The sequence below is a fragment of the Haliotis cracherodii genome, unplaced genomic scaffold (genome assembly GCF_022045235.1).
Source record: "Haliotis cracherodii isolate W230 unplaced genomic scaffold, xgHalCrac1.p SCAF_1, whole genome shotgun sequence".
In the NCBI taxonomy this organism is placed as follows: domain Eukaryota; kingdom Metazoa; phylum Mollusca; class Gastropoda; order Lepetellida; family Haliotidae; genus Haliotis; species Haliotis cracherodii.
This window is the reverse complement of record NW_027266264.1, coordinates 76,482,918-76,495,248: the sequence shown is the minus strand read 5'-3', so window position 1 is coordinate 76,495,248 and position 12,331 is coordinate 76,482,918. Positions and strand designations below refer to the sequence as shown.

Below are 12,331 nucleotides of genomic sequence, written 5' to 3'. Positions count from 1 at the left end.
TTTAGACTTTGATGCTCACGGAGTCTTTGTAGGGTATCGTTTTAGACCAAGAACGATAATTTGTTTACTTGGTTTTCTTGATTTAACGGCGAACACACCTTGTAATTGTGCGCTGCCACCTCTCTGTCTGCCCGTTCTGGAGACTGGATCGGTGCGTGACAGCCGCATCTTGCGGAGGTCAGCACTATGCAGTCTATTTAAAAATGGTAGGATATTTTTAAGATCAATTATTTAAGAGTATTCTGCTAGTGAAATAAGTATTTATTTTATCCTATTACAAATAATGCCCAAAGAGTATCATTCCTAATCATTGGTTAAGATGCCAAGAAGCTGCATAAAAAAAGTCAATGTAAATCAATACACAATTATGTTTTTATGACCTCTCATTGATTTCAAGTGACCTACACAGGGCAATTACTTTGGAATCCGAGATAAATCACTGCTTAAAATATCAGAAACCCCATTTTCATGTTAAGTCTTAGCTTAGCTCAGTATACTACTTTTCATTTTTTTCTCTTACTGGTCTCATTTTGAAATAAACAATGTCATGTAGGATGAATGTTCCAGCAGAGAGTGTTATTTCATTCAACGTGTTCAAGTTAGATATTGAAATTTATTTTTTCAGATATTTCATGAGTACCTCTTTATAATGATTATACTTTATGGCCCATTAAACTCATGACTAGATATCATACATTCTGAGATATATTTTTACCAGTATTAATATAAAAAGTTTTATTCTTGCAATTATAATAAATGACCTGATGTTATTATTTCAAGGGCCGAAAACTGCTTTTCTGCATTTCATGTCGACGGTTCCTCTTGACGCATTTACTGAACTCCACGTATATATCATTATAACTTTGTACGTCACATTTAATCCCTAAGAGGCGTTAGTGATATGTCAAATGTTTAGAAATTTCATTTTTTAGTTAAAGTGATAAGCAGATACAGACGTCTTTCATTTTCTTGATTTAATTTCAAATTAATTTCTCTCCTCCTGGCCCCCTTCTTTCTATCTTTTCAAGTTCCTACTTTTACAAATTACATAGGACAAATGGTTTCATTGATAATTATGTTTGTCAAGAAGTTTCAGCATTTAGTCGTGTCACAACTTTTGACATTTTCATTACCAGTATTTTTATTTAACTTGACAACGGCTGTACCGGTCTGTGTCACAAAGCTATTTATGTAGTCAGCTCAAACATACCTACACCGGGTTCTTATAAGAGGTGTCTGATCGTGTGGTAATGATATATTCAAAGCGGTTTTGACTTCAGGAAACTGTTTTCTACGCAAAATCAATAATCAAGACAGCTTCTCTACGACCAACAAGACATCCGTAAAGCAGGGTTTACACCAAGTCTAGTGTGTGGGATCTACTCGCATCATTGCCAATTATGTTTAAGTTAAGAAACACCGTATCAATCTTAAAATTAAGAAAGTTCTCTCCCTCCATTATTCTTTTTTTTCTAGAACATACACAATCACTGAATATAGAATTTAGTATCAACAGTTTAATTCCCTCCCACCTAAATGATAATTGATCTTGACATTTTTTGATAATTACACTGTTTGTATTCATATGCAATAACTCAATTCTCCAGTACTTACAAGAAGTAGAGATTACTAGCTATCAATATCTGCGACTGAGTGAGTTAAAGCCACTTTAAACAGTATTTCAGTTATGCTGGGCGTGTCAGCTTGATGTGAGAGGAAAGCCCAAATTCATGAAGGTATTCTCGGGCATGTGTATGTACTGACAAATCTAGAAAGTAATAATCATGGCGAACCGGGATTCGAACTCACGACTCAGAAGAAGACCCGGGTTCGATTCCCGACATGGGCACAATGTGTGAAGCCCATTTCTGGTGTCCCCCAGCCATGATATTGCTGGAGTATTGCGAAACGCGGCATGAAAACCATACTCACACACTCCACGCACTCTTCCTTTTCTGGTGAGGGAGTACGTGAGTACGGCGTTTTTAGCAATATTCCAGCAATATCACAGCTTGGAACACCCGAAATGGGCTTCATACCTTGTTCTCGTGTGTGGGATTGAACGCGGGCTTTCAGCGTGACGAGCGAACGCTTTAGCCACTTGGCTACCCCACCTTCGATTTCTAGCACACGAAACATAACTGAGTTGAACACAAAACAAGCTGAAACATAAACAAGATACCTTTATAGCCAGTTTACTTGAAGAAAAGTCACAGATATTTCGCAGATCATGATGAAGCCAACCTCCAGAGTAGACACTCCTTCAACCCAAAATTGTCCCAGAGGGACCTCGAGAAAGCATCACACATAATTAAAACGTCCGCAACTCACCGCCTTAGGTCGCACTTGAACAGTTCAGGTTTTACCAGTCAAATTAGCCTTAATGATAACAGATGGAGCTCGAGTACAGTAGAGCATATAACGCCCAATATCATGAACAGCTCCTGTAATACCACCATCAGCACATCCAAAACGGAAACTGGTGTAGGTCAGAGAGAGGTGTGGGTTGTTGAAGCCAGTCCAACATCTTGGCAACTGACGTTATGTACACATCATTCAACTGTAAGATCTCATCCAGGAACTCTGTAAGTCCTTGTAAGCTGTCGGCAAAGTGGGTATGGAACCAGAACTGATGGATGCGGATGCCAAATGGGGCTTTGTTGCTGTTGTAATATCGCTTGAAGTTGTCCCAAAGGTAATCCTTGGTCTCAAGAACGGTCATCTGCTGAAGCGTGCAACTATCAGCGTATTTGCAGGTGGCGTTGGTCTGGTCTAGTCTCAGTGGAATGATCGGGACCTCCCACATGCCATGGTGAGGCTGTTTAGGGCAGGTTTCAATAAGGCACGGTTCACCCCAGCTATAATCGAGGGTGAAGGGCCAGAGGAGTTTCTGGTCGGAGTCAACAGTTAGAAGAGTCGAGTCATAGAATCTTTTTCTGTTCAGGATACGGAATTGTTCATCACCTTTCGGGTTCAGACCAGGACTACTCCAGCCAGAGACTTCCGTTGGATCAACTCCATACTGAGCCAGGTTGTGCAACTGGTTATCAATGTCCTGCTTCAAGAGGGAAACATTCTCGTTGTTTATTGGTTGCATCCCTGCAAGGGCAATCTCCACTCCGATACGGCTCAATGACTTGACAATGGTGTAGTTGGAATACTTATGAGACAGGAACAGTGTTCCTGATATATGACATCCATTAGGATTCCTCCTAGTTCCGTCAAATATGGACTTGATTTTAGGTTCCATATAGGTGTTCACATTTCCATCCATGACGATGTATACAATTTGAGGCGTGTTTGGTCCATAAAGACCACCTGGAATTTCGACAGATTTGCACAGGCAGTCAGGGAGGAAACAGTTGATATCCTGCTGACAGACACCATATGGAGGCTCGGTTGTGTATGAGTCGGGGGATACAGTAGGACTAGTGACTGGAGGGTTGTAGGGAACAGGAGGAGGAAGTCCGTGGTTTTGATTGGCAGTAAGAGCGTCTACTGGAGGCATTTGCTCATTCCCTGATGTGTTGATGAAAGTTGGAGAATCTACAAAGGGATCGGGACTTAGTGGTTCAGTGTGTGGTTGGCGTCCTCCAATTGGTTTTTCGACACTGACGATTTCTTGACGTTGTGGATCAGGGCTGATTGGTGCAACTGGACGCTTCTCAGTCAAATGTTGAGAGGAGAAGAATGCTGACAGTTTTTCGCTAAAGTCTCCGGATTGGTTTGGTGTTGTGTCTGTATCTAATCTACTAGGTTCGCCATGGGTACTAGGTTTGCCAAAGTTTATATTTGATAAAGATCCAATCTTCATGAATCTGTCTAACGGTGAAGCAGCTGCTGACGGCGGTTGGGTTGGTGGTGGCTGTGGTGGGTTGGTCTCGCGGAAATGCAGGATGGGATCAAATGGATCTGGAGGTTGGGTTGCAAAATTGTCAGGTGGTAACTCCGGTTGATGGTTGGGAGATGGTTTTGAAGCTTTTATTTTAGACAGCATTTCTAATATTCCTTCCTGTTCACTAACTGAACCACTAACAGATGTAGTTGCTGTATCTACCAAAGGAACGCCCTGTGCTGGTTCTGCTGCTTGCTCTTTCTGTTTCAACCAAGATTCCATCTTTTCCCGTTGTCTTGCTTCTTCTTCAAGATTTCTTGATGGAATATTTGCAGGGGCGGGTTTGTGATCATTTGGATTCCCAAATCTAAATACTATTTGTGGAACAGCTGGAGCAGCAGGTTGTTTGCGTTGTGATACGGGTTCCTGTACTCTCGTATCAGGTGGTGGAGGGTTATCAGTTAAATGGTCAGGAAGGAATGGACGTTTAGATTGCGCTGGTGGCGGAGGGTAATCGGGAAGAGATGCTTGCTTCATTTCAGGCTCTAACGGTCCGAATCTAAAGGTCATCTTGTCAGTACTGAGAGAACTGCGTGTTTGAGAGGGTTCCTGCACTCTAGTGTCAGGTGGTGGAGGGTTATCAGTTAAATGGTCAGGAAGGAATGGAAGTTGAGAATGCGCTGGTGGCGGAGGGTAATCGGGAAGAGATGCTTGCTTCATTTCAGGCTCTAACGGCCCGAATCTAAAGGTCATCTTGTCAGCACTGAGAGAACTGCGTGTTTGAGAGGGTTCCTGCACTCTAGTGTTAGGTGGCTGTGCTGGTTGAGGAACACCTGTAACAGGAGCAAGGTTGTTTTCAGGTTCCATTGGTCCGAACCTAAAGGTCATCTTGTTAGTGTTATGGGAACTGGATGTTTGAGGAGGGTCCTGTGTCGCTGTAACACCTGGTCGTGGGTGATCAAGTAAATGATCAGGAAGGAATGGAAGTTCCTCCATTGACCTCTCTGGGGGAAAGGTTGATTTGGGACTGTCATTGAATGCAGCATTAAAGTCCCTAGGCTCACCGAACCTGCTTGGATTTGACCATTGATCAACAGTCTGGCGAGCTATAGTTGTTTGTATGTTTGTATCAGAGCCTGGCACTGGGACATCTGGTCTATTGTTTTGAGATCTATCCATCACTGACATGTCACGGCTGTTTGATTTAGGAATCCGTCTTTCAGGTGTAGATTTCTTGTTCTTTATGGGTTCAAATATGAATTCTGGAATATCGGAAGGCTTTTTATGCGATGGTCGGTTGCCTTGACTGCTTTGAGGCTCGATAAAATCAAGGATATTATAGTCTTTATCCAGGCGTGCTTGATCAGTGATAGAAGAGTCACGTCCCTGCCAGTCTCTTCCTGTTTCTGATGGTCGGGGCCGAGACTGATCACGACGTTTCTCACCTGGTGATGGAATGTGTCGCTTAGGTTCAACTTGTATCTGTGGGGATGATGGTGGAGTTGTTTTTGCAGGTAGAGAGCTTTGAGCATGTGAGTCATCAATATATTTAGCATGCAAACCATCCAGCTGTTCCTTAAGCCTTGCCAATTTCTCTTTCTGGGTCAGGTATTGAGCCTCTATGCTCTGTTTGAAGCTGGCAGAGCCTGGTGGCTCTTGGGATGGTCCTAGTTTGATCCCCTGCTTGTTTTGTTCTATTTGCTGAGGCACTTCCTGTGTTGATGCTGAATTAATCTTAATATTTTCTGGTACAATAGGAAGAGGTGTCTCCTGAGGAAAACCAGATGGCATACGCTCATTAATGGAAAAAAGTTTTGTATCTGATCGGATGTTCGATCTAGGGAAAGTTCTTGTTAAAGCTTGTTCTGGTGTAGGGAATCGTGACTTTGTTTTGGGTACATGAGGCTTTGGTGTAGTTGTCGGATGTTGTGGCATTTGCCTATGTTGCAAATCAGCTTCAAAAAGAACTTTCATTGCCCTCCCCTCATTGCTGACATTGGGTACACTGCCTCTTGTATCAGGCACCTTCGATCCTATTGTCCATAAAATGGACGAGTGGCTATCGATCTCAGCCTGTGAAGGTTTTGCTCGCTCTGTTCGAGGTTTAGAGGTAGGTGCATCTGCTTGTGTAGTTGACCTCTTGGACCACATCAGGCGCCCAATGCCACCCATGGGAGTATCACTTCTTGGCTCCACCTGTGGCTTCCGTTTGATCGTATACACAATATTACGATGTTGTTCTACAGAAGGTTTGGCTTTTGGAGGATTATCAGTATTCTGATCCACTACCTTTCCTGGTTGACCTTTACGCTCAAACAACCAGCTATGACTCTGCCACCACGTTGAAGAATGTGCGTTCGATCGCGTGTCTTGAGGTTTGGTATCAATTTCTTTGTTTGCTACCTGTTGCTGCTCTTGAACAGTATCACGATGCTGTTGTAACCATGGTTGAGATACTCTCCGATGAAGGTGGGGATGATGATGCACATCCTTCCGTACTGATATGCCTTCTTGAAACATTGTTTTTCTACTACGGGCACAACCCCAAGGGTCAAAGTACTTAACAGCATCAAGCGGAGTTGGGTTCTTAAGCCATTCAATAACTTGGCTGACAGTAAGAATGTAGACATCATCTTTCTGCGACAAAGCTTTGATAAACTGGTCCATCGCTTTCAGTCTGGTTGAATCATAAAACCAGCCAGCATGCATATTGAATCCAAGTGGGGCACGGTTACCTTCGTAGTAGCGGTTGAAATTATGCCACAGCAGCTCTGAAGCAGCTGATTGGTTGCCCCATGGTATGGGACATGCATCGACATACACACATGGTCGATCGTGAGTCATGCGCAGTTCTACAACCGGAACCTCCCAGAATCCTTTGTGAGGCTTGGTTGGGCAATCATTAATCCTACAACTGAAAGGCCAGCCATAATCCAGTGTAAACGGTATAGGAAATGATTTCCCATGGCCATCCGTTTGTGCTGTAGAAAGCGTTGCATCATATTTAAATCCTAGATCAGTTAGATTCTGAAACTGGGTATTACCTTCAACTTCTAGATATGGGCTCCTCCAACCTGTGATGGACTTTTCAGGTATTCCTGCATCTACTAGTTTATCTTTTTGGCCTTGAGCTTCCTGAGCAAACGTTTCTGGTGTAAGATGATCGTGGGTTACGCTGTGAACTCCAATCTCCATTCCATGGTCGTAAAAGTCTTTTACTTGGGAATATATTGTATCTTTATCTGACACAAACAATGTCATGGCTATAGGACAACCGTTTGGATTGTACCTATCTGGTGGAAATAATTTCTTGTAATATGGAATAATTTGACTGGCAACAGCGTCGTCGAAGGTAAAATAAACCATTTGGGGCGTCTTCTTCCTAGGAAAGGGCATTCTGTCCCCGCAACACATGCAGTCTGGAGGTTTACACATACCCCTTTTTTGACAGATTCGGCAGGATCCAGGCAGAGGGCTCCCTATAGCGTTGATCACGAGGACCAATACAACAAGGCACATCCAAGCTACTAAGACCTTCATGTTTCACAGAGAATGGTCAGTATGTATTCCAGATGTCTTCAAATTTGCATGTCCACGTATGTAAATCACTCCGTGTCCACCACCGATGAACGAAAATATTAACCTTTAACACAAATCCGTTGCACGAAAAGAGTATTCGAAAGCCTTTAGTGTCAAGGTCAGTCGAAAATGTTAAAGGTCACTTGAAGACTTGTAAGGCCTTTGTATTAAACACGCTAGAGCTCCAAAGACCTGCCTGGTGGATGGTGGGTAGCCTCACAGTGCCAGACGCACTCATGCGATCATGGCGCATCATGTGACGTTGCGTGCATGATTAACACGACCTCTGACCCGAACATGCCGTCTGTCTTAGAGATAGGCATATTCAACAGTGTCACGTTTTGGTGTCACGTTTACGAGTGTCTTTAACCATCCGAGGAGACTTTAAATGAAAAATCGTGACCCCTGCTTTGCGCTAACTGCAGGTTACTGCATCCATATACAATATTCCGTTGATGGGATTGACATCTGTGTATTTAATGGACAACATGGTAATAAATAGGTAGTTTCACTGTACATTTGGTTTGAGTAATATGTCCCCTTGAAGCAGTCAGACTGTAGACAGCTTGGTTGACAGGGCATAACTGTACGTGTCACTGGGCTGGAACAACCTCTCGCTATGCTGAATAAGAGGTTGTTTTTTAAAGCTCACAGGACAATGTGTCTTATAGTCTGACAGCCGTTAATTATTGCTACCGTGTGTGAAAATTGTGTTTTTATTTGTATTATACAGTGGTTATCTTATTTCCTTTTAATGATAAACTGTGCGGTTAAATGTGAATTAACACACGTTTCAGAGTTCGTTCGTATAAGTGGGGTGTTTGAACAGTGTTTTAGTTACAGCACGGCATGTCAGCTTAACATGGGAGGAAAGCCCAACGATGACACGTCTTAGAAAGGTCAGTTGGTTAAGGAAAAGGTAAAAGGCGAGATAATAATTGTATTAATATCACTACTGACACGGTCTTATTGGCACTATCTTTGAAAGGTACCACTTAGTGATGCAGGTGACAGATGGGACCTGTGAAAAAACATAAACTGTTGCTCAGGTCATGATGAGTTGTTGTAAAGGAACTAGTATTTGAATGCACAATATTTACTGAAGATTGTTTGTTTGTTATTTAACGCCGCACACAGCAATACTCGAGCTATAAGACGGCGGTCTGTAAATAATCGAGTCTGGACCAGACAATCCAGTGATTGACATCATGAGCATCGATCCACGCAATTGGGATACACTGACATGCATCAACCAAGTCGGCGAGTCTGACCAATCGATCCCGTGAGTCGCCTCTTACGACAAGTATAGTCGCCTTTCATATGGGTTGCTGACGAACAATTCTACCCCGGATATTCACGGGTCATTTACAGAAGTATGAACCTTGTTCACAGAAAGTGTACATTTTAGTGTACCGCTCTCTCTGGCAATAAAAAATATAAATTATTTACTTCAAAATATATTTGCCAATTCAAGCGTGAAGACGAATAAACACAGATATGTAAGGAGGTCGTATGAACTAAAACAATTTCCCGAGGACCCAAATATAACACACGTCTAGTCGAATATTACCGCCGGTTACATTACATTGGTAGTGTTTCAAATGTAAACTATCCATACCACCGTTCAACTGCAGAATGAATCACTCTGTATGTATGAATGGCCTAATAAACATAATGAGCGACATAATGACGTAATAAGCGCCCAGGGCGCTCTCAAAATTAGAAATAGGGGGAACTTATTAGAATAGTATTTAGGTAAAAAGAAAACAGAATTAAAAGATCGTAAATTCCGTGGTTTGGCGAACACAGAAAATGATTTTTTTCCTTATTTAACGCCTTTAGATATGTATTTCTCTTACAAAAAATATAATACGCACATGCTTGCACGTATTAACTTACATATTTACGTGTTAGTAAAAAACAGATCGTCGATGTTATGATCCAAACGTGAAGTACCGGTAATCAACAAGTAAAGTTGTAAAACAAAATACAAACATGCGCTTCGTGGTTGTGATTTTCAAATATTACCTTATATCACTTACCTTTATTTTTCTGAGATAATGATGCTAGATTTAATGTTTATTACCATTTTTTTGTTTCAGCTACTCACTTGTAAAATTAACTTGTTTTTTCTTAATACGTGTTTGTTGTTATGATGTCAGCTATGCTACTGGTCATAACAGGTCACCAGTTGAACAATTGACATATCCAGCTTTTGAATAACATAACGTCACATGACATCACTGCCCCAGGCTAATTTGCATATCACGTGACCGGACTTTTCCATCGTTTAAAAAATATTTTCTCAGTGAAAGTTAACCGTGAGATATGCTTATCTAGGCGTGTAGACTGGTCAAAAATGAAACAGAATAAAATATCATTGTTGTTGTTGTGAATAATATAAGTTGGCGCTGTCGGGGTATGTCGTAAAACGGAACGACGTAAAGGGACGTAACTGCGTTATTCAATACGGATTTATTGATATTCTATTTCCGATGACGGATCATGGCAGTCATATATGGACAGCCTGAAATGATACTAAAGAAAAGTATGTGCGTATATACATCAGAGATATATTTTCCCATAATTGCCCATAATTAAGGGTGCATATTATACAGTAAATACATTTTGTGTACATTGATCAATCGGAAGGGGGGCGGTGGGATAGTCTAGTGGTTAAAGCGTTCGCTCGTCATGCCGAAGACCCGGGTTCGATTCCCCACATGGGTACAATGTGTGAAGCCCATTTGTGGTGTCCCCCCGCCGTGATATTGCTGGAATATTGCTAAAAGCGGCGTAAAACCATACTCACTCACTCAAGGAGCGCGTATTGGGATTGTTCAGAACAGATATGTTAGCATTAGCAAATATCGCCGTAGACACTTATTAGAGCGGGACGCTTATGAATGCAGTCTTGACCAACCAATCCAGTGACTGACATCATGAGCTAGGATACGATGACATGCCACCCGATTCCGTTAATCGCCTCTTAAGACAAGCATGAGTTGCTGAAGACCTATTCTACCCCGGATCTTCACGGGGTAGCAGTAGTAAAGTTTAGGGACGAACGTGAGCCAACTCTTCGACAGATTTTAACAGTTTGCTCACGAAACATTCATAAGCGGCAAATAAATTTTGTAAAGAAAATATAGCGTGTAAGAATATGATATTTGTCTAGGCGGAAAGCTATATGTATGGTTTAACACCCACTCAAGGGTAAAAAACACACACTGGAAGACCGCCCGTTGATGGGTTTAATTCACATTCAGTAAAAGAGCAGATGATCTTCAAACTATTCAAATGAAAAGGTGATAACAATACATCTATTTTTCCACATTTTGGACACAAAATCCAAAGTTCACCTTTTCGCGAACACATGATGTCATAGTGATTCCTAAACACGTGCTTATGATATAGTCAGAATCGTACAATAGTTGAAATTTCTTATGATTATTGAAATATATTTGTCGCTCTTCTTTTGAGAATCAAAGTAAATAGTGTGTAGATTATCTTAAGTTATGTCTCTTTGTTAATGTGTTTACGTATCAAACACTTCTGTTCCGGCTGTGCCTGGGCCGGAATAATGGGGCTTTACAGTAAATGTCTACAAAGGCTTCTTGTGTTCAGATATGGAAGATTTCTTCTCACAATTTGTCGTCCTCACTGTCGTATATAATCCTCCTATCGTCCCGACGCCCGAGATAGAAGCTTCTGATATTTCTCCGCATCCATCTGAAGTGTTTCACGAACGTGCCAATATCCATGAGACATATCATAACCAAGATGGCGGCCATTATGAAAATCCCGAGAGCTCCGATCCCCACAGCGCTAGGTCGGTTGTCCGGGACACTCTCCGTGTCGGACTTCTTCCGGATCCACACCAGGTTGTCCACGATGTTGGATGTTGTGCCTGTGGAGAGAAAGTGCATTCTTAGTGTGGAATCTGTGATCTAATACCATAAACATCTTTAAATTTTGTTTTCATTTTCCGCCTGCAGACGTTTGTACATTTAGGAATTGCGGTGACGATTTATCAGATTAACGTTTTCTTACCTTTAAACGTCGTCCTTGAAGTAAAGAGGGCGGTTGTAGTTGTGACGGGTGTTGTAGTAGTAGGGGGCGTTGGAGTAGTTGTTGTAGTTGTGGAAGGTGTTGTAGTCGTGGTTGTTGAGGTTGTGGTAGTTGTAGTGGGAGTTGTAGTAGTAGTTGTAGTGGTAGTAGTAGTTGTGGTAGTGGTAGGTGTTGTTGTGGTAGGTGTTGTTGTAGTAGGAGTTGTGGTTGTAGTAGGAGTAGTTGTGGTTGTGGTAGGTGTTGTCGTTGTAGTAGAAGTTGTGGTTGTAGTAATAGTTGTGGTTGTGGTAGGTGTTGTCATAGTAGGAGTTGTAGTCGGGGTTGTAGTTGTAGTTGGTGTTGTAGTTGTAGTAGTTGTTGTTGTAGTTGTAGTTGCTGGAACATAAACATAAACATTTCTGTCTTATTTTCATCATCATCATCATCATCATCATCATCATCCGTACATCAAATTCCTATTTAAAGGCGAATGTATTTTATATATCATGTACGGAACCACGCCATCCTTCCTGGCCCAGCCTTTTCCCCGACCTTAACCCTGCCTTTACCCCAACCCAATTCTGCCTCTACCGTCATCCTGCCCCTACCCAATCCTGTGCCCCCCCCCCCCCCCCCATCCCCTACCCTTCTCTCGTCACGCCGAAGACCCGGGTTCGATTCCTGACATGGGCCCATTTCTGGTGTCCCCCGCCGTGCTGGAATATTGCTAAAAGCCTATTCTGCCTCTACGCTCATCTTGCCTACCCAATCCTGCCCTTGCCCCACCCTCACACTGTCCATACAACTATTCTGCCTCAAACTTCACCCTGCCCTGCCCCTGCCCCTGCCACTAGCCAACTCTGCCCC

At 42.3% G+C, this 12,331-nt stretch overlaps 1 protein-coding gene across 1 annotated transcript; it reads right to left on the bottom strand.

The window, feature by feature from the left end:
• Positions 1–2,458: 2,458 nt before the first annotated feature.
• Positions 2,459–7,375, bottom strand: LOC139468997 (uncharacterized). The gene has a single exon (XM_071251135.1). The coding sequence runs from the start codon at positions 7,373–7,375 to the stop codon at positions 2,459–2,461; it is 4,917 nt and encodes a 1,638-aa protein (XP_071107236.1).
• Between the last annotated feature and the right edge of the window lie 4,956 nt (positions 7,376–12,331).

What these genes read in the sequence shown, in the direction of transcription:
- LOC139468997 (XM_071251135.1), bottom strand. Translation starts at nt 7,375, where the DNA reads ATGAAGGTCTTAGTAGCTTGGATGTGCCTTGTTGTATTGGTCCTCGTG.